Here is a 23,814-nt window from a genome sequence, read left to right as displayed (position 1 = left end):
AGCAACTGTGGAACCAAACTGCTTCGCTATAAAAGTCTGTTGTTCAAACCGAGACAAACGCATCGCAGCTGATCGTCAAACAGGGTCGTACAGTAGGAATACAAATAGCAACCTACAGAAATACTGAAATATATTCACAAAATATACACAGAAAAATAACAATGTAGAGCATTCATTGTCTTCTAAAATTGTGGCCACTATTTCTAGGCAAATGACAGCGTAGAAATTTAAATAAAAGAAAGAAAGAAAGAAAGAAAAAGAATTAAAGAACCAACAAAGCTCATGCTTGTGAAATGAAAGAAAATGACTGAAGGGCAGTTTGTGGCCATGGTCACCATAGCAATAGAAGTCTATATTCTATGGAGTTCACAACCTTCTACATTCAGCAACCCTAACAAGCACATAAAGGGTCAGAGGTCATGCATGTGTGGTTCTCACCATGGTGTGATGATGCTTAGCAGGTGCGCTTAGGGTCAGAGGGCAGATCGATGAAAACGAGCCTCAGTCATATAGAAAAAAATACACTTCCTCACACACACACAAACATAAGCACACCCCTTTATATTTCTACTTGACGGAGGTTGATACTGGAGAAAAATACTCAGGTCAGTGCTGCAGGTGGAGGGAAGCAGGCTCTCAGAGTCTCCGTTTGTGTAGCAGCCTGAGTTTTCCCCCACAGTACAGACTTACATATGGGGCAATAAGTGTTGAAATGCCCCCATCTCTGCAGCCTCTGCCCTCAAAGACAGGCGGTGAGGAATGAAGAAGAGAAAGAAAGAAGATACATAGATAGTTCTTTGAGCCCACTGGTGTACACATGAAAGAAAAGAAAACACATGCAACAATAGGCCTTAAAATAAACAATCCATAATTTAGGCAATAGTTACATGTCCTTGAACAAAAGACTTGAAGCACACACTTGAGTCAAAGCCTAAAGACATGAGATTTTCTTCTTGGATGCCAGACTGTCTGTGTTTTTTTTAGGTTTGCCTCTTCTTCTTTCATTCTAACCTTACCTTGGTCATTCCACACCTGCCATTGTAGAAAACATCACTGTATAATCCTTGGCAATGAACAGAATTCGAGGGTTTGAAGAATCGTCCAATAAGGATGTTCTTGAGTTGCCAGTTTGCAGCTGAAAGCTTGAGAGTGTAGTTTTCAGAAAAGCACTTCGACCTTGAGCTCCAGCAAGAGTCTATATTGCATTTTTGATTGCATTGCATATATTCTCCTTTTTTTTACTTTTATCGTGCATTGACCACATTGGTGTTGCAGGAATGTGCTTTGATATGCTGGTCTGTTCACATATGAAGGAAGTAAGTGTTCACGAGGATCTTTTGGTGCAGTGTTTAGGTTTTTTCTTTAAAAGTGCCTGTGTTAATAAGAGACACCTTTAATGAGAACATCCTCGAGGATGATGGATGTCATGAGGAAGTAAGAACACCGGCTTATATTTAGACTCCACATGGTTTAAACATGTTACCCTCTCTACTTAATTGGAAACAGTGCATAATCATATGCAAATCCATGCAAGTGGATTATTAATGAATATGTTTTGGCATTTTGTATAATTGATGATGATAGGTTTCATTTTCTATTTTTTGCAGCTTTTTAATGAAAATAAGAAGCAACGTCTGTCATCTCAAGAAATAATTGGAACCACTGCAGGAATCCTTTCACTTCAATTAAAATGATTACAAAAACAGAAACAATTTTTTAAAATAAAAAATGCTAACAAGATTAGCATATCAAGGCGTTAAAATACAGGGTATGTTACCAGGCTTGATCGAAGACTGCACTGACTTGGTAGGAAGTCATGTAAAAGTACAAATTGTTTAAATCTCTCCATCTTTACATTTACTGTTGGACAGTTTGGGAACAGAAGGTGTAGCCTACTACTTTTCTTTAGAGGCAGTGATTTGTGCTTCTGACTGGGTTTGGCCCAGTAATTCTTTGTGTCTCTTAGTCTGACTTTGTTGCATTTTGACCATTGCAGGACACAATACAAGGAGAGAAATCATCTAGCTATGATGTGCTAGGTTGGCTGAGTAATCTAAGGATGTTGCAACCTTCAGCACCGCCCACAGTTAGTGGCTGGTGAAAGGAGATGATGTAAATAGGCTTGTTACCTTTAGTTGGTTGGTTCGCCTGTTAAACCTGCACTCTAAGGGTCAGTAGTTTTCCAGTAATTGACACCTAACTTAAGGGAGTTCAATTAGGACAGCTCACTTGTCGCACTGTGGGCAAGTATGCAACTTTGGTCCAACTTTAGGCTGAGGAACTCCTAAATCTTACAAATTTGAAAGTCCATTTTCTTCTGCTACAGTAGTGAAGTGTTATGTTATTCTATATTTTCCAAGAACTGACAGTACATGTTGCAGGTCAATAATTTATGAACTGATGTTTCCAAATTTATTTCTGTCTGTGGGATGTCTGTCTTTGTTGTAATCAGGGAAAATAAAGTGTAAAAGTATTTTTTTATGTGCACATTTCTGCATCAGTATCTACATGTGACTGAATATCCAACTGGGCCAATATATTTGAGGAACCCACCATAAAACGCCCTTTGAAGATTTTGCTCCCTATCCTCTGTACTTGATCAACAGAGAGAATTAAGCCAGTAAACAAAAAACAAAAAAAACTGAAGAGAGGAAAAAAGCTTGCAGTGAGAGAGTTCCTGCTAGTCAGTCAGTCACAAAGGATCCAGTCAGGACAATGAGTACACTCATTCCCTCAAGTGTGTTCAGAATATCAGGGCAGAGAATGTGTCATTTCAAACACACATGCAAAATCACTGGAAAGTCTGGAAATGCATGCATGTTGCACGCAGAGAAAATAAATACTTACAACTAAATAGCTCTGTAGTGGCTCTACCTCTGGCTCTCAGACTAGCATTTGCTTTTGCCCCATCCATTCAAAAAAAAGAAAAAAAAACATTAAAAAGTGCCCCAACATACAATTTTTTTATACAAACTGAAGAAGAAAAAACATTAAATGAGAGCAGCAGAGAGATGTAGTAACTGTTTGAAATGATTCCAGAGCCCGGGGCCCACATGGCTTTGAGCTCCATGGTCAAGTTGGCAATAGGAGCTGTTACATCCTCTCTCACTGCTACTTAAAAAGAAAAACAATGCACTGAGGCGGCATAAAAACAGTAATTGGCAAGTGTCTGTCATCTGTTTGTTGTGTGAATATACTGCATATGTGTCTATGTGTCCTGTGTGAAAGTGTGTGTGTTAGATTTCCAGGAAGACAAACTCTGGGCTTAGACGGTGTCCCTGTAAGACAAAGAGAAGACACACAGATGCAGAATTAGTGAGGAAAATGAACTGTATGTGTTAAAATAAGGATGCTTTTTATATCTAATCATATTCAAACACACTGACATATGCATACAGACACCTACACATGTACACCTACTCCATTTCACATCGTCCACATCTGCTTGCACATAAGAACAAATGTGCATCGGGATGATGTAACTCTGCTTGCTCCGGTTCAATCTCCTTCGCTGTGAAGGCTGGCATCCATTCTGGGCCGAATTTAAAATTTGAATTTATTCAGTCCCTGGCTGCCAATGTTTTCTACAAAGACCAAGTGAATCTCATCTGGAAACCTCAGCCAGGTACTGCAGTTCACACCTCCACCTCCTCTGCCTGATGTGTTAAAGCAGGAGACACTTTTGACAGCACTGAGAGCCATTTTCAGCCAGAGGGAGAAAAAAAATCTAGCATTCTGTGTGCTTGGGAAAAGGTGAGGTGGCATTTGGGGGTAGAACAGGTGCTGTGTCCATGTGCCTCAAAGAGCAAACATGGGGCTAACATATAATGTATTCTTACATGTATTCAGTAAAATATTTCTGTACATTACCAGACTAAAATTATACGAATACTTCCACTGATCACTTAGTTGTGCCTTATTTAGACTTAGACTTGCCTTAAATTAATCTTAAAATAAAAGTGGCAGCAATTTTACCTTCTCTGTTTTTCTACAGCATGAAATAAGTAAAAAAAAACATCTGCAGTACAGCTCAGAGCAGTGAGGGCAGCTCTTACACAGTGATAGGGTTTACAGACATTTTTTTCCTGTTTTAATCAGCTGATCTCCACTTGGTTGTTTGTTAGCAAAACTTTCTTAGCAAACAACCCCTTGTGCTAGGCTAAGAGACCTATCTGCAGTCAGCTAAGCTACATTGCTAAAGGCAGCAGTTTGACCATTAAAGTTAAACTTACCACTCACCAGCACTGTTGTGTGTATGTTTTTGTACACTATTCGTTCTCAAGCAATATCACATTTGTACAGACTAGATTGCTCCCTTGAAATACTTTAAATTTGTCTTTGTATGTGTTTAGTTCAGTGTGACCACACTGGTAAAACAGGCCTATCATAGATAAAGTTGTCATCACAAACAAACACAACATGTGGGAGAAGAACTTAAGTCTAAACTAAAGTGTAAAAACAATGTTACACAGAATTATGCTTCTTATTTCGTACAGTTGTGCCAATATGAAATCAATAAGATTTGCTTTCTGGATTCAGATGCTGGTTAAACACAGTTATAGAAACACAGTATTTTTACAGTATGATCTTTATGCTTGAATGAATGATTGTAATCATATTATAAGAAAATCTTTTAAGTTAAAAGACATTTAAGGTCACACTCAGTGTAACTTAAAATGAGTCATCAGACTTGGGAGCACTGAGAGTTCACACAACCACAGACAGACAGACGAGTATTGGTTCTTGACGAGACTGAACTTGTGACCTTTTGGTAATGGAACCATTTCTTTTTAGACAGGGCTGCCTGGCTATAATTGTATTGGCTCAAGTACCCAAATGGCCAATATGCATCTGTACAGTAAAGAGGAGTGATAGACAAGACACCGATACACTCCTACAGAGACTCTGCTTAGCCTGTTGAGCTGTCCTGTCTTATCAAAGAGGAGGCAGAGTACAAGCCGTGCTCCATGGCAGAGAGAGAGGAGGGTGGGGGGTGTATAAAGATGAGGATGGGGTAGCTGAGAGAGTGAGAGTGTGTGTTCCAAAGAGTGACACTGAGATAAAGTGCGAAATAGAGGAAGCAATTGAGAGAGAGGAATTGGGTGTATTTGTGAGGAGAAAGCCGAACACAGAGAACAGTTTTCTTGTGTGATAACAATTTCTTCACATTACTCTGCATGAGTTTACTCACATACATTCATGTGAACAAAGGTGTGAGATGTGTGCATTCATGCAAGCGCACACAAACTAGGTGGCAAAGGCAGATGCAGCAATTCCCACGAGGCCCGGGAGGAGAAATATGATAGATAGAGGATCACTGTTTATATCAGTCTTTTTTTTCCCCCCCGTTCTTGTCTGAGTGGCCTGTAATTGAATGATCATTACACCAAAGTTATGGTTACGGCCCTGTGGTCGAAAATAGGAATTGAGTTGGAAATGGCATTTAGTGGTTTTGATTTATGAGCAACAATGGGGAAGTTGTTTTTTAAGCCTGGCACTCTGATGGCCAATAAAGAGGAGCAAGGCTTATCGCCTGCTGTATCCACTCTGACACAGACACACATACACACCAGTCAGCCAGCCAGCCAGCCAGCCAGCAACCAGCCAGCCAGCCAGCTGGGGCCCTTCATGGAAGGAAGTGTTTTCAGCAAATTTGTTTCCTTCATGTCTCCCCTGAATGGTGCTATTCATTAAAATAGCCTGCAGTGTGTAGGCACCGCTGCCATGGCACATTTATACACTTGTATGCCTGTATCCTCACAGAAGTAGACACACACACACACAAATCCACCTGCGCACACACTTTGCACAAACAGAGACTCTTTTCTTCTGGTCCAGCTCATCTTTGCAGGAGGGCCTTCTACAATAAAAGCAAAGATACAGAGAGAGAAGGAGGTCTGTTGCATGCACTGCTATCTGCTTTCAGTCAGGGCAACTGGAGCTGTACATTTATTTCTCTAAACTAAAAAAAGAACTGCCTGCTTTCATTTATTGGATGCAATATTTAGATTAAGGTGGATCTAACTCTGGATCAAAAGGTCACAGAAGTGGGTGGTTCTGCATGAAAATAGCAAAGAAATGTGAAGTGTTAGCTGTGAATATAAGAAGCATCATACAGTGGATTATCCAAAGCACAAATGGCTTCATTTTGTCAAAGTCTCCAACCCTGATCACTGCCCCTTTGTCCATGAAGATGGATCATTAATTCTATTGATTATGAATCAGATATTACTGATTTACTGAACTGGAATAAAACATAATCTAAATTTTCATCTTTTGCTATTTTGCAAGCTGAAATGGGCTCAGCTGTAAATTCACTGACACCACCAGCAGCAGGCATGTCTGGGTACAGTTTTAGTCAATGTTCTTGGCTGTTACGATTAGTATGATGTAAGCACGATCGATCAAAGCGTGACAACTTGTGGTTGTACAGGTACTTTGCCCTGGCTGCTTCTAACACCACTGGGGTTTCCAGTTATCAGGCCTGGAGCACCTTGTGTTGTATCACCTTCCCTTTTCTTTTACTGCTTCTCCATCCCACTCATCACACTCGCTCAATAACCCTCTAAAGCACTATAAATGAAGCACAAGAAGTCCAACAGGACACATGCAAATATTTCATTCCCTTGTTTATAATTGCTGATGATTGCCAGAGCTGCAAGGCCGCCACTCCACTTCCTTCCTACAAGTACACTGTCAGGATCTGCTTTCAAGCTTACATCCCTATCAATTAATAGAAACAGTTAAGAGAGTGTCACTAAGAGGGTTAGTCACACAGAGCTATCCCGAAGCCTGCCAACACTGTCATGTCATCTGACTTGTCTCGGCTTGTGCCTAGGGGCTTTTCCCTTTTTAGAGAAAGAGCAAGACAGGGAATCAAAGGAGCTGAACCCACACAGTTGAAAAGCCCCGGAGTCAAGAGTGGTGATGTACATCGATAGCGTGCACATAAATGCACAGCCAGACATGCACATCTGTTTTGAACATATGGCCCGGGACAAACCAAACACACAAACTCTGCATGCACGTACACATGAAGGATGGAGAGTTCTCCTTTAACTAGTATCACCCTCAGCGTTCTGTCAAAGTGTCGTACCCTGCAGGATCTGTGGAGATGATGTAAGAGAGCAGCTCCACATCTCTTGATTTCATGAAAACACTGCAGCACTATTTCATCTATTAACAGACATATTGTTGTGACAATAACAATGGCTTGAAGACTTCAGCATATCAGTAACAACCATGATTTATGTATATGTGTCAGTTTATTGTGTGCATTTGAAAGACAGCACTTCTGAAGATGAATCTGAGCCTTCAGAAATTCACCTTGGCAACCAATGTAACTGTTTTAAGTCATATGCTTCATATTATGTGATGCTGCACTTACAACCACGCGCCGTAGCCTCACAGACAGCTATGTCTAGCAACTGAGATATTTTTGCCAGTGCTCTGTACATACTGGTACATGCCAAAGCTCACTGTGTATGGAAACATAGAGACATAAAGACATTCCCTGGCCAGCTAGCACAGCACAGTGCCAGGCACATTGCAAAACTAAGTGACAAACCACAGAGCCAGCCAGTGTCGCCCGGTGGTCTGCTTAACTATTGTATCAAGCCTATGACTGCCCTTCATCGCGTATGGGAGATAATTAGAGCTAGAGCGTGTGTAGCTGGTGAATGATATATGGACACAAACACTATATTTGTTCCCATTCTGCGACTACAAATGTGGACATTCCTACATATAGATTAGTGCACAGTGAAGCTGTCTAATAGCTCATTGAATGTCTGGAATCAGATGTTTCACCAACAGGTGTTTTTGCTGCTTTCCTGCTTCCACTGCACTGTACTGGTGCATTTGGTTGAATCAAGGAATGCTGAGCAGAATCTATCCCAAAGTACAATGTCCTTGTTCTAGAGTCATACCCTGTCCACTTTTTGTGTTTGTGTGCAAAACTCAACCTCCCCCACATGTTAGCAGTCAGTGACACAAAGAGTGGGGGAGAAACACAATCGCCATGCCCTGCATTATTGGGTGTAAACATTCATATTCTTGTTTATCAGTAACACTGTGTTCTGTGCCAACTTACTCATACTCACATTAGATATAACCTACCCATTTAATGGATAGCACAGTATACAGAACCTTCATGTGTATTCTGCAGTAGCCAGGCTGAGGTTGTGCAAGAAAAAAGTAATGAAAAAATGACGTTCCCAAAATAGACACACCATCACTCTCCGTCTTATGCAATGAACACCATACTGTGCTCCAAAGTACAACAAAAACAAATGCTGGAATGATTTGAAACAACCATGCCATCTGTTCACCTGGACATCTCCATGGTGTCCTTGGTGAGATAGACGATCCAGTAGACCAAGTTGAAGGCGCCAAACGAAAGGGGAAAGAGAATGCGGGAGTATTTGTCGATGATGCTGGTGCCAGTCAGAACGTTGTTGGCTGGTACCGCTGAACCTTGCTGCAGGAAAGCCTGCGCATTGACAGGCGGGTTGGGAAATGTTTTGGCAGGGCGGTCAAACAGCGGGGCAGAGTTCATCCTCTTCTTCAACACACTGCTGGCATCCACCTAGGAGAGGCAGATAGGAAAGATATGGAGACTGTGAGAGGGAATGTACTTTAAAGAGAATATTCTACGATGTCATATGAGAATATTAATAATGAAACTAGCACTATTCTGTAGTGTCCACAGTGTTTTATGTGCTAAGACTGGTAATACTTCATTCTGTAAAGCGACAGCATTGTGCATTATGCAATCAAGCAAAGTAAAAAAAAAAATATATAACAATGAAACATACTGTCAGTGCCATGTTTCAGCAGCGCTGCGCTGATTAGTGCATGTAGGAAAGAGTGTGTCTACAGAACTATGTCTGGCATACCAATGAGTACCACAGTAATTATGCCCAACAAAGAAAATCAATGATGTTTTGTTTTCGATTGGATGTGATTTCAATCAACACATTTTCTCAAGATTGATGCAGTTGCGGGAAACAAACAAAACATAATAAACAAAAGAGGCTCACTGTATTGACACATGGTTATCCTATGCCTCATCAACTTTCAGTAAACTGGTGTGATCTCAACACATGCTCCCTGCTCCAATAGTTGTAAATCAGCTACAGTATGTGTACTGTGAGAGGAAGGGAGAGCGCATCTGGGTCAGAGAACACAGTGATGCCTGCAGGTAGATTCAAAGAAAGAGAAAGAGACTATCCTCAGGAGGGAAGTGTATGGAATCCTGCATCAACGGATGTAGCACAGAAATAGAAGGGTTTTTAGCAGAATGATGTCTTTGCAGACCCTCAGTCATAATAGTAATCCCAACAGTGTGAGTAGAAGGCAACTGGATGCCATCTGTGTGTGTTACTTACTCACCCAGAACATCAAAATGTGATGGTGATGATGCATGTGTATGGGTGTCAGTGCTGCACTGTATGCAGATGGTTGGTGCCATAAACCACATATCGCAGATGTGGTTGTTCCAGTTTGACGTAGGTAGATTACATCACTCCTGTTTCAAACCATCCCCTGTCCACCATGCAAAACATTGATTCATGTGAGCTTTGGATCAATAACAAGCATGTAGTAATGTGGAATTTGGATGAGTGACCACCCACAGATGGCATCAGTTGAAAACCTGCAACTTCACTCTAGCCAATTAGAACTGTAGAAGTCTGGTGAAACATCTTCAAAAAGAACCACAAAGTCCAGTTTCCTAATACTCAAACATTTTTTTCTAGCTGTCTGACTCTTTCAGGTCACAGTGGATGTTCTTTCAGGCAGTCTTTGAACAAAATCTGAACTTGAACTAAAAATCTGAGATTTTAGGCTGGGTATGTTAGCCTGCAGGATTACATGCTCCTCTACAGTTTGAGAAACTATTAAACTGTTACAATCCTTCTGGCCTAAGTGGAAACCTTCCAAAAAGGCGGCCGCTCTCATAATCAGACTAGATCTGACACAGAGTCATGAAGTTGCATAAACAAATGCAACATTTTCACCCAGCGTAAGAGCCGAGAAATATTTAATTAGGTTGTTGATGCTGCCTTGAAATTAATTTCAGGGGGTTATGTTTGAACTCTGGACCTCTGTGTGTCCACAATAAGTTACCCTGTTTTTTTTGTTAACTTGAATGAAGTTACCAAGCAATGAAGCTTCCTGCCCTCATTTGCCTAACATGTTAATCATATTTAAACACTAACTTTTTGATGTTTCCTGAACTTAATTGAGTAGTTTGAAAAGACAGCATAAAAAAGAAAGTAAAGTGAAAACGTACTACTAGCTGGATGTGTTAAATAGTGCATAAAAAAGATCATATATCAGCATTCATAGGAAATTCATAGGAAACGGCTGTAAGAGGGAGCACGGCCAGGTGATCCAATAACGGGTCATCTTGATGTTCACTGAATATCAATGTGTGCTTCTGTGAGTGAGATACTGTGTGCTTCACAACACCACGCTGCAGCTATAAATGTCAGCTACCTGTGACCCTAATGGATCTCTTTTAGGTGGAATCATACAGTGAGTGCACATCGCATGCATCGTCTTTGTGGTATGTGCAGCTGATCTGAACGACAAGCTATTCGTGATGACGAGCTTGCTTGGCTTCTTCCTGGTCAAATCCCCAAGGGATCAACTCCTCTTCCCTTTATCCACCGCTCTAGATTTCAGCAGACCCACTTTGACACAGGGGAGAATGAGCGCTGACTGATGCATGCATGGATGTTGTTTGGGTGTGGGTATCCATGCGTAGTGGTAGGAGGCAGCTACTCTTTTTGTGTGTGTTTTATAGTGCATGCGTAGGTGGCTGTGAGATATAGGGTTACACTAACCGATATGGCGAAGCAGTGAGTATATAGGGGCTCATCCCTGTGGGTTTGGAGTGGGTGTATGCTTCAGGATGATTATTAGAAGGTGATGTATATGTCTATGTAAAGGAACTCTGCATATTAATATATTTAAAGCAAGGCAATGTGTATACTAAATATATCGGCTATGACACTCAAGACAAGCCGACACAAGCTGAATAAGTTGAACCATTGAAAGATAAAGCTGACAAGTGAGAAGACACAGACTACCTGATCGTGCAAAAGAAATATCTAATTGTATGCATTTGAATATCACACTGCATTCTTAATATGTACTGTGGAAACATTTTACCACCGCTGTCACCCCTTAGGCTACGTTAACTCTAATACATTTTAAGAAGCAGAAAGTTTGCACCATTTATGCTCAGCATCAGCACAATTATGGCATCACAAAAAAATTTTGTTTTTGTCTTGACAGGCATAAATGTAGACTTATGGAAACAGTGGCACAGATTCTGTGATCCTTAGTCACACCATCATGTAAAAAGCTACAGTTTACCTTGAGAGTTCTGCCTACATATGTGAGATTCAAGCAATGTGTAATGATGTTATTAGTTCTACTTAGACCTCCATATATTTTTATGAGTGTAATATGGATGGAGGTTATTTTTGATATGGTGCTAAAACACCAGCCCGGACAGAGATTTCTAGTGAGTTTCTAGAGTAGTGCTTGGAAATAAAAATATATTAGTGCATTTCTTTCTGTGATATTCTAACTGAACATATGATAACCTGAGGCCCAGTACAGTCCACATTAGGATGTGGGTTGGGGCTGGTGAGGGTACAAGTTTGCATACCCCTGACACCCTGAGCTGTTAGGTTAGGTTTCACCCTTGGATAACTTTTTAATTGCAGTTTAGGTCATGAAAAATACTGGGTATGGTTAGACTTAAAAAAACGCACAGGGTAAGGGATTAAGTAAAGATCATTGTTTATCATATGGATGCTTTGTTTTCCTGTTGAGGCTGGGCTGAAATATTTTCTATTTAACTTGACTCCCTATAGAAGGCAGTAAGTGTTATGTACACAAGACATAAATGGTGCTAAACACATCAAATGTTATTACCTGAAGCTGTAATTTATTAATGTCTACCATGAAAGAGTATTTTGTATAATCCTATTTCACTGATCTACTGTTGGAAGTTGTCACATGCCAAAAGAAAAACATAGCAATATGCCATCAAAAGGCAGTAAGATTGAGGGCTGCCAGCTGAAGTAAATATTGAATGTTTCAAAATACTTAAAATGTAATCAACTTCAATACATCTGTCAGCTCATAAGTTTGAAAATCATACTTGCAGTCACATAATGAGGACACCACACTTCATCCAAGTAGTCCTCACCAGGCCTGTGATTGTGGACACCTGTTGCTGCACCTATAAATAAATTCCCACGCTTCTCCTTTTTCCTAATATTGTGGTTAATGTTATTTTTCCTGCACACCACTGAGAGTACATTTAGTACCCCTTTTACTCTCACTGATAAACACTCATATTGTCCTTTATGCTTACAGCTGTATATTCATTTAATAAACAGTTCGTTTTGTGCCATTGTGAGGTTTCCATTCCTGTTTGGGCTTTACTTGACAGTCATAACAGGTCATAGTCTTTTAAATCGTGACTGGTGAATGGCTATTTCTATTCCCAGTGATACACCATTGTTTTTTCCCCTTTTCTCTGTGTAATGAAGAGTCTTCCCTCCTACATATTTGGTGAAAGCAGTCATTTTCCATGATGCATCCCTCCCACTCCCTCTTTCTCTGTGTGTAACTCTCTCTAATGCACACACACAATACAAAAACAAACCACGCTGGCCCCTCACGTCCATCTCTCAGTCTTGTTCCATTAAAAAAAAAAAAAAAAAATGGACTGGGCCAGCTTTCTCAGCCCCCACTGTGCTTCATTGTGGTGGCTGCCCTCCTTCTTGTGAGCCTGCAGTGATCTGCTGGATATTCCCTTAATCTATGGCTCTTACGTAATCTGCAGCAACATCGTTTACTGAGCCACTGGCTGTCGTCTCCTCATGTCACTCTCTGTGGTTATCACACAGTTACAGGGACTAATAGAGGACTGGGAGAGAGGGATGATATACTGTAGATAAGGCATTGTACGGGGTGATGAGTGCATTGTATGGAGAGTGTGGGGGGGGGGTGGCATAATTTGCCTCAGATTATGGGCATGCATATATATGTGTGTCTGTTTACTATGAGTGTGTGTTGCAGATTATTTATGTAAGTGTGTACTGTAGGACAAATACACAGAGATTGTGGAGTTTCACCATGTACTACCAAGCAAAAGAGTAGAAGAGATTCAAAGGAGGAAGGTCAAGAGACGTGTGTGTGAGGGTTAACATTAGTGGCACAGCAGGGGGTACAGAAGAAGCAGAAAAAAAGGAGGAGAATGCTTTGTGTTATATATGTATGTGTGTGAGCTTGACTGGTAAGAAAAGCAGGGATGAGTTGTGAGAGTGTGAAGCAGAGAATGAAAAAAGAGATTGTATGTACTGGGTCCTTTTGCGTAAATGCTGCATGTGTGACCGCAAATGGGTTGGTGAGGGAGGACAGATATTGAAAGAAGAACCTAGGAAATGGGTAGAGCGATCCTCTCAAAGACACTTCCATCTTTTTTGTGACATGTCATTCACAGTATGTAGATATTACCATGAGGTTCTGCTCCTTGTTGACATGATTTCATCGCATAAAGTCTGCAGATTTGTCAGCTGCACATTCACACTGCCACTCTTCATTCTATCATCCAGGTGCTCTGTTGCATTCAGATCTGAGGGCTTAGTTACTTAAGTACTTGGAACTCAGTGCAACTTAAAGATTGTAAAATGGTGTATTATATTGTTGGGTATAACAACAAGAAGCAATGAATTGGCCCAGAAGACATTGCCCCAAGCTACATTTAATAGTGTTAGTAAACACCATTGGAAGGTTGTCCTTGTAGTTCCCAGACCTTTACGTCTTTAAGTTCCGATGCCCTGATTGGATAGTCGCATGAATAATCAGGTGTTCCAATCACTCAGTCAATGATGAGTGATGTAACGTAATCCATCTAAAGCACGCAAAACCAACAGAAGACCATTCCACTCCATACAAACAATGAGTGCTGTGAAGATTTACACTAAAATAGCTGCCTGGAACAGCTAGACATTAAAGTCATAAAATCAGTCTTATCTGTTGAAAATATACGACAACTTCATTACACACTAAAGAGATAAAAAACACACAGTAGACCAACTACTATTACTACTATTCTTTCCATTCTAAAATATGAAACTACCAATGTTCTATAAAACTTTTATTTTCTGTTCTTTTTTTTAAGTGTTTTATGATAAATGTTATACTTGACAGCTAACCCGTAACCCGTCAACATACATCCATCTGACTAAATATGCCATGTACGTATAATGTATAAAACATAGATGAAACACTTATGAAGCTTCTTACATGAATATATTTATGTGTGCTCTTATCACCCGATTTTACTACATTTACCATTTTTTTCCATTTCATAGGCTTCATGAGCATTTGCAACAGAGAGGATTCAAACAGAATACTGAAATGAAGCAAGTCAAACCACACACATGGTTAACCTTGAACCAGAGATACAGCATAGAAATAGATTTATAGATCCAGAATTGCACCATAGTACCTTCAACTATGCTTGCAGTGATCTTACCTATTCAACTTATTTCGTCCAAAAGGTTGTACCAAAGAACGACACATATCTACGAGTTTATTTTCAACCTCATTACTCTGGCAGAAGAGTCCACATACTGTAGACCCCCTCCTGTTAAAATAGAGCTCCACCCAATCACAACCATTTATCTTATTTGGCTTTGATTTGATACAATAAAAGGCCATTTTAACCAAGATGGCTACTTTGCGTTTTTCGATACAGTTGTTGCTAAAGGAATTAAACTGACTACCAATAACTACCAGACTACTTCACATTTTTTAACCAAAATGCAGCTTAATAAAACTTTCTTGTCCAGGCCTTAATTCAGTAAAATAGTTATCACACATATGCTGCTATCTGTATTCTGTAAACAAGAGCTTTTTATGGGACCATTTCACTGAAATAAGCACCAGCCAGAGACTACTGCTTAAAAAACATCTGTTCTACTTTGGTCCTTAGGTGTTATACCACCACTTTCAGCATCTGCGTTATACTGGACCATCACTGCTGTGAAACATGAACTTCCAGTAGTTAGCTACATCCATCCATCAAGCCGCTCTATCCTGCAGTGCAGGGTCACAGGGGGCTGAAGCCTATAGTGGCTGCATTAATATTTTAATTAATGTACGTTTTATGTTGGTTGTTCTGACACATTGAACAGACAAAATCCATTTCTTTGCTGCGTGTTACAACAAAAAAAGACATCTTAGACATTAAGTGCTGACACTGCAATGACCAACCCTCAGCTACAGTTACATTATTATGGAACACTGTTCTGATTTATGGGAACGTAATCACAACACCCTATTTTTAAGGCTTAAAAAGGATGCTGGTGTGTGTCAGTTTAGAGCCGAGTCTTGAAACTCGAATCTTGAATGTGTAGTTACAGCAACACATTGCATGAAGTGACACTACAGGTAAAAGGTGTAAAGGATTTAGTGATAATGGCAGTTTGAAGTAAGGCGTGATTGGTATATCCCTAATTTTCATACCTGATGTCAAAAGCCAAAGAGAAGCACATTTATACTACATTGCAACAAGCCACCTGTGCCTCAAACAGCAAGTCAGACTTACAGAGGAGACCTCGCCATCGTTCCCTGCAGCTGCAGCCGGAGCTGCGGCCGTAGCTGCCGCTTCCTGTGCCGCCACCTTCATGGCCGCCGCTTTCCGCAGCTCCCGATTGGCCTGTAGGGTGGAGAAGTAGTTGACGGCTGCAAACTCAATCAGGGCGGAGAACACAAAGGCAAAGCAAACGGCAATGAACCAATCCATGGCCGTGGCGTAGGAGACTTTGGGAAGGGAGTGGCGGGCACTGATGCTGAGCGTTGTCATGGTCAGGACGGTGGTGATGCCTGCAGTCAGGGAGGAGGCAGAGGTTAGGAGCATGCTAGGCTTCATGTCATATTGTTGGTTGGTGTGACGGGTTTGCTTTATAATGGACAGTCTGGTAAAATATGCTCTCATTCTGCACTAGACAGAAGTTAGCTGCAAGTGTGAAGCAAGCTGAAGAATGATGGAGAATGTGTGTACACGTCTGTATTTCTATTTCTTATGACTCAGTCATAAGAAATAGAAATAGTCACTCAGTCTCAGAATGTCTGTCAATGAATAGCAATAGAGAGGCTTGATTGGGAGAGACTACCGCAGTCAGCTATGATTTAGACACTCTCTCAGACACAAAAACACAGGATCAAATATATTCTTACACAAGTGCAAGTATTCTCCAAATCAATACATGAAATCTATCAAGTTTATCACCAGCTGTAATTTGGTTACGATGTTTTTGCAAATTACAATCTTTTGTAGGGCTTGTGTTTGAGTGTTTTTCAGATCCACCTTTTCACTAAACAGCAGCACTCGGAGTTTGAACACACACAAACTAAATAATCAAAATATACTGTTTGTGTACAATTATGTAGAGTATAACAAACGCAATGTGAAAAGCCAATGCATTTGTGCTGGTTTTCCCACAGAATACGTTTGACACATGGTAGCAGCCCTGTTCTGTGGTGCCTTAGCACCTTTTCTGTTTGCCAAAAAGTCACTTGAGAAAATGCTAATCTGTCCATAAGTAACCTGTGCCTCCCTGCACTGGCAAGCCAGACCAAATATCTGAAAACATACTGGAGAAAGCCATCCAGTCTGATGACCGGACACAAGCCACAAAATATCTACTAATATCTGTTTGTCTGTCTCATATTATGAGCTACGTGACAGAGGGATAAACAACGGGGGGAATGGATGCGTAGGAAGAAACCTGAAGGCACGTATGAATGGATGGATTCTATCTTTCTTTGTTGAAATAAGAATGCACTTCAGAATCTTTGAACATTTTAAAAGATTTAAGCAATGACAGACAGTCAGGATTGCTGTTGGCACTAATAAAAAAAATCCAAGAAATAATAGAAATAAGAGAAAGAGAGTAGAAAAATCGAAAGCCATTCATAAATCATCATGACAGGTGCTTTTAAAAACACCAAACAATAAGTACGTGAATAAATATGTTATTCCTTCAAACTCTAAAGTTGAATGTTTTAAAACTAAAATAAATAATTGAAAAAAATATCCCTGCAAGTAAAAAGTTCTGACCTCAACCTGCTATGAATGACTCATTTTCATTTATGTCGTGCTGACATCGCACAATAAGCAGATAATCATCATTAGATTTAGCAAACAGACATATCGTGCTTTGTTGCAGCAGATGTTCGGCCGGTCCTTTCTCATATTCTGGATTGAATCAGGACATGAACAGATGGAAAAAAGAAGCTACCATTTCCAATCAAAAAGCACATTAGCAAGTTTTCAATTTGAAAAAAAAAACAGCAGCAGGAGGAGTTAGTGCTCCCAGGCAAAGGCATCTGCAAAGACAACAAAGTTGGCTTTTAAAGCAGGGGTACCTTAAAGAGCCTGGAGCTAATATGGTCTGTTTCCAGCTTCAACTAGAGGGCTGTGTAACAGGCAGTATAAAATAAATGTGGATTTTTGTTTTTTTTGTTTTTTGTTTTTGTTTTTTTTACTGTTAATCATGCAAAGCTGCTGTGGTGGTATCCCAGAATAAAAATACAGAGAGCTTGAGAGAGCATAATAGGTCCTGTTTAACCATTGGAAAAGGATTTTCCTCTGTCCTGCCCAGATTCCATCCTTATTAAGTCAGATAAAGATGCTGACAACGAACGTCTCTTTTAATGGTCCATTAACCAAGTACATATCTAATTCACTTTTATCAAGCTAAAGCAAGCAGGGAAATGGGGCCATTGAACACTGCTGTCTATGCTTTTACTAAATGTGCACTGCAGTTGTTCACATTTCATTAGCAGCAAGAGGAACTTATGGAGGGTTTAATGCACCTAATAATGTCTGAAAAGCCTCCTGTAAACAGCACTCCAAACTGGAAAAGCTAAAGACTCTCTAATACATCTTTCAACAGTCAACCAGTGCTGACTGTCTCAATCTTAAACACCAAGCTAAATGATTGTAAAAGGGGAGGAGGGGCATGTGAAGAAAGCCTGTCAGGGTGGGAGGGAGAGGCAAGAGAAAGAAAGTATGAAAGACAGAAAGAGTGTAGGAGGGGAGGGGGTTGAAGTATAAAGACATGATAGAAATGAAATGCTTGGGGCATTTATGTGCTTTTATAGCAAAAAAAGCAAGGTACAAATTAGGCCACACTCAATTAAGTCTGTAAGACCTGGGCTCAGGGGACTTTCAGCTCTTAGAGAGGTTGTTGACAATCCAGCACACAGCATACTATGGCTTAATGCACTGCCAGGTTGAAGCACATCCATACAGCAATTTGTCTTCTTCCCTCTATCTACTTTATCTCACATGCACTATGCACTCAGGCCATGCCTTTCATTTAGCGATATCATCAAATGCTACATTTTTAATAAAGCCATGGCCCTGTGCTAACACAAACAAATAAACATCCGATTTTATGTATATAACATCATCTAAAGTACCCAGCATGGCCTGAGTTTACTAAGAGCCAATCCAGAGATGGAGCAGCTTTTTTTTGTATACCCAATATTGGGTGAAATGAAAACAGCAGGGTGAGTGCAGTTAATGAGTTGCCACAGATGTGCTTTTCACATGGGGTCTCAACCAACTTCCACACTCACACTAATGATTGGTATCTATTCTCTGAAGAAGAGTGTGGGCTTGTTGGGAGCATTGGCTCACACCCAAAGAAGCACAGACCATAGAACCATAATCTAAAGTGGCCAGCAGTGCTACTCCACTCAGCTGCACCTTGTTGAATTTTAACAGAAGGGAAATTAAATTTAAAAATAAAATGATAGTCACACTTTCACACACTTTCCCCCCTTTTTTTCTTCTTCTCTGCTTTGTCTCCGTGGTTTTGTTTCTGTCATTCCCCGTCGTCTATCTCTCTCCGTCTTTGTTCAGTGTCTCTCGTCCTCTCTGTTCCTGAGGCTAGAGCTTGGTGGCAAGTGTAGCGTAATGTAATGTGAGCAAGCGGAACCTGTGAGTGCTCGGAAGAGGGCCAAGTAAACATCCTCCCCCTCTCAACCCTTGCATGACCAATTTCAAAAAGGACATTTATTCCCAATTAATTCAGCTTTGTCACAGTGGAGGAGGAATGGAGATAATAAAGGACGGTTAAAACAGACGGTGATGACTGTGTCCGTCTTTGTTCTCATGCAGGAGGTTGTGTTTTAAAAACTGTACTGTGCAGATTTATCTAGAGTACAATAAGTGCATTCTTGCTTAGAGTTTGTAAAGTTTGAGACTCACACTGGGGTCAAACAGTGGGTGGCAAGTCAGTAAATCCAGACAATTTTTATATATGGGTTGTAATACTTGAAGAAATAAAGTTTTGAACACAAAGTTTTGAAAATCTCTGACATATTAAATAAGAATCAGACCTGCTATTGTTTCAGTACACTGATGTAACACCATTAAAAGTGCAATCCTGCAAAATCATCTCTGAAAAAGCAATTTTAATCAGAGAAAGGTATCAATGTTTGGCAAAAGGGTCTTGAATTTCCCCATTAGTTGTATTCGAACCCAAATATATTGAATTTTTTTCACTTCACAACCAGGCATGTTTACTGTGTAGCAGAAAAGGTAATTTATAGAGAACTCACCAAACACAGTCCGAGCAGGAACTGATTCCTTATTAATCCAAAAAGACACTTGTGCCAGGATGACGGTCATAATACAGGGAATGTATGTCTGAATCAAGAAGAAGCCCATTTTCCTTTGGAGGTGGAAGTACACGGTCATGATGACATATTCACCTGTCAGTCATCATGAACAGCAAAAACACACAATGACGAGCAATGTAGGACAAGAAAAACATCCCTTATTTTCAATTTAAAACACTCATTTGTTTAAAATTTGTTATAAACAGTTCTACTATCAAGAAGTTGTTACAATGATACCTTAGTTTACTATTAAAGCTGCGATTTACTGTACAAGAGAGACCTCAGAGCAGTGAAACTGTGCCTCTGCTCACCTGTATTGGACTTTAGCCTTTCGCTTGATACTGTCTGACCAATAAGATCATACTGCAGCAAACTGGAGGATTCCTGTGGCACCTCGACAGAAGACAAAGGACCTTTCTTCCATGTGTACACGATTTCACTGATAGGGTATGCATCTAAACAAAAAACGCAAAAGCTCTGTTAAAAATGGTGTAAAAAACAAAATGCAGAAAGAAAAATCAACACATTGAGATAATTACAGAATGGACATTTTATTATTTGCTTCTTCATTTTCGGCATTTTAAATGTATAATATTCTGCATCTATAAAATTTTACAAACTAAATAAACAAGCAAACACATCGACAGTGAATCCCCTGACGTCTATTTTTTAGAGTTGCCGAACGTGCAGTGTGTGACATCTCAAACTGAAATCGTTAAAGATATCTTGTCAGACAGTCAGTCACTCAGTGACAGAGTGATCATTTGAGGGTGACACCATCTGTCAGAACAGTGAGGCTTAAAAAAAACAACTCACAACTCCCAAACTTGAGTGGGCAGGCATGGCCATCCATCGGGAAGTTCATCAGACGCATGGGGCACTCTGCATTTATAGTTAATCTGTAGAAGAGTAGAATTGCTTCATAAATGATAGAACAAGACATTGCTGCTGCTCTGATCAGTGTGCTGAGACATTGTGCAATGCAAAGACAGGTGGTACACAATACACAATATAGTACAGCACAACCACGGAGCCATGGGCAGAAGATAGATCTGATTTCTTTCCACTCATCTACTCACAGTCATCTGTAACTGTTTTAGAAATACTGTTAAATATTCTTGTGTCCTTTGATGGATGTATTACTCTGTTCTGCTTGTAATGTACTCACTTCCAATACATTTTTGTTCATCAGACTCAAAGAGAACGCAGGCATTCACTGCTACTAAGTAGGTCAGAACTTTGAGGAAATTTCCCTGGCACACAGATGGAGGGATCCCAAATGAGCTGACACTCATGTCAAACATGTTTTCACTGTAAGTTAAGCAACCTTGTGAAACAAAAAAAAACTAGGTGCAGGATGTTTGCCGGCTAATTTTTGTTAAAAGCTAAAACTTCAATATGACACCGGCTTAACTAAATCACCCTGGTTAGTTGACTACATTTGATTTATTGTCCTACTGCTGTCCTACTGGAGTTACTGATGCCTCAGGAACACCATCCTTACTGGAGGTCATTTGCCCTTCGTGGTTGATGTTCACCGTTTTCTCTACAGTATAATAATACTGGTAAATAAAAGTAAAGTTGCTCCACTTAGAAAATCTACTTACTTTGTTCTGTTTTTATGCCATCAATGACTCTAGGGGCATTTTTTTCTTTCCTTTTGGAACAAAGCTGGAGTCATGTTTGTTTGAATTGCTTTCCAGTTCTGTTTTCAATATCAGATGGCACATATCTAGTTTTTGGAATGGCACTCTTCATATCTTTTCATGTCTGTGCATATTCTTGGATGCTTGTTTATTTCATTTGCTTTCCAGGTCTCTGCTCTATTCCGGTCTTGGCTGGGTTCAGATCTCACTGTCCAGCTCTGTTACCTCATGGTGTAGAGGATAGTTCCGTTCTGCATGATGCGGAACAGCTTGTTGGGGGTGGTCATGTTGTGAGAGATCGACCTCTTGCCATTCCGGAAAAATGTGTCCGGCGTCCAGATCTTGCTGACCATCAGGTTGTTGAGCCGCAGGATCTCGATGGGGCCCTCAAATTTTAGCCGTTCATCAATCCATGTCTGACGAAAGAACACGTCCATGGTGTATTCCTGGATGTGGTAAGAGTGTGGGTTTAGGATTTGTTTACTACCACTACCAGTCCTACTGCTGGTGCTGCTTCTGCTCCAGCATCTACCAGCTCCTGTTGTTATTATCTACTACCCCCGGAGAGAATGGCAGATGGGTTTGTGAGCTATGGTTTCGAAGGAACCGGCTGGATAGACTATTGGCAATGTGATGAGCTTTTGTTTGCTTTCTTCTTTCTGAACAATTCTTAACAATTCTATTTTTCTGCCAGTTACATTAAAACTTAACAGTTAAGTTACCTATAAATAGCTCAAACATATAATAAATATTTGATTCCATGTTAGAACTTTTTTATTGACTGTCAGATTCTACAAAAAATGAGGCAAAATCCCAGATTGATTAAAAGTAAACAAACTATTTTACTTGTTGTTAACAACGAATATAACATCTCCACACTTCCTGGGATCAACAGGGTGACCTTGCTTCCTAAAGAGTTCTTTATATGCCTCTCAGTAGAACCGCTACCAGCATATCACATGGCAATTCAAGTAGGCTTTAGAGGCTGTGAATCAGTATCTAAAGCCTAAAGCCTAAACAGTGTGGAGTACAACAGACATACAGTACATCACTCAGCCTATCCCATTGCAGGAGTAGCCAGCCTATCCCATCCCAACATCAGCCACATCGCTCTCTCCCTCTCTGGGTTGGGGGATTGTCAGCCAGATTAAAATCCTAAGCTGCACTAATGACATCCTGCCCAAATGCTTGAATAATGAAGGCTGAGAGAGCCATGAGTTGAGACTATATGCACAGACTTTACTATATGACAGACATGAAAACTACATGTTTTTTTCATGTTTGCATACTACGACATTCACTTTGTTGACAGCATTTGAACCACATGCATCGCCACTGAATTGTATCAGCAGTCAGTGTGTTTTGAACGTACCATTTCAACATCTGAAACAGGTCCAAAGCTGGTGACAAAGATGTCAGTTTTGACCTCTGTAACAGGACCTACAGCAGGGGCATAAGTCATTGTTTTGATGCAGACAAAAACTTTGAATCAGACTAATGATACTATGGAAAAATATAACAAGCTTCACAGTAAATTGCCACTGAAAAATCAAATTTATAAATACATTTATTAAGCTTCATTCAAATTTGATTGCTTAACTCACTTTGATTTTAAAAGAAAAAAATAACTATTACACCACAGGAACACATAATTACTGCAGTAAAACTTTTAGAGAAGCATTATTGATCTAATAATTATGAGGTGGTAAAAAATCCATCATGACTCGGTCATTAGCATACCTCCAAATCCAGGTCGTAGCCTGTTGTCATAGCCATCCAGTAATCTATCCAATATACGCGTGATGTTATCCAAATAGATACTGGTCTCACTGTGCTGATTTCCCCAAACACTGCTCGCACTGTAACTAAAATACACAGTCAACAATAAAAGCTCGTTTGAACAGATAAGAAAACAGTTGAAAATGCCGAGTTTATCAAATGCACATCCATCCAAAGCCCGTGCGTAAAAAGTCCGAGGACATGCAGAGAAAAGAGTTGCCATACTCACCAAGACAGGAATAAGCAAGTTAAAAGGAAAGCCATGCCTCGCAAACACCCGACAACTAGAAATCCCAGGTCAACTTTTAAAATCAGCATATTCCATCATTTAAAACCATGGTGAACAGACGCGGTCCAGGTCTTCCTTTTTAATTGTAAACCGTGCGAGGATATCGCGCCAGTCCAGCACGACTTGACTTCCTCTCTAGTGCGGTTGCGCCCGCCTCAGCCTGAATCGCTCAGCTGGAAAAACCTAAAGAGTTTTTAAGAGAGTGAAGAGGAGGGACGAGGAGGGCTTTAACATAAACCCAACAAAACATTTTCTACAAGGAATACACTGGTTCCAAGTGCAACTTAGATATTTAGAGACTGTTACTATTTGGATAGAAATGACTGTTACTGTGCCGTTTAGAGTAACATGAGAAAGGAGCGTTGGAGA

The 23,814-nt window shown here is 40.3% G+C and overlaps 1 protein-coding gene across 1 annotated transcript; it reads right to left on the bottom strand.

Moving 5' to 3' along the window:
* Positions 1-3,034: 3,034 nt before the first annotated feature.
* On the bottom strand, positions 3,035-23,438 carry gabra6b (gamma-aminobutyric acid type A receptor subunit alpha6b). Its single transcript, XM_028420960.1, has 10 exons — positions 23,386-23,438; positions 23,118-23,236; positions 22,750-22,817; positions 21,603-21,823; positions 20,548-20,630; positions 20,043-20,186; positions 19,672-19,824; positions 15,644-15,921; positions 8,331-8,587; positions 3,035-3,278 (listed from the first exon to the last, which is right to left on the bottom strand). The coding sequence occupies exons 1-10, from the start codon at positions 23,418-23,420 to the stop codon at positions 3,266-3,268; spliced, it is 1,371 nt and encodes a 456-aa protein (XP_028276761.1). The 5' UTR covers positions 23,421-23,438; the 3' UTR covers positions 3,035-3,265.
* Between the last annotated feature and the right edge of the window lie 376 nt (positions 23,439-23,814).

Source organism: Parambassis ranga, chromosome 14 (assembly GCF_900634625.1).
Source record: "Parambassis ranga chromosome 14, fParRan2.1, whole genome shotgun sequence".
NCBI lineage: Eukaryota > Metazoa > Chordata > Actinopteri > Ambassidae > Parambassis > Parambassis ranga.
The sequence above is the reverse complement of the archived record's forward strand: the minus strand, read 5'-3'. Positions and strand labels throughout refer to the sequence as shown.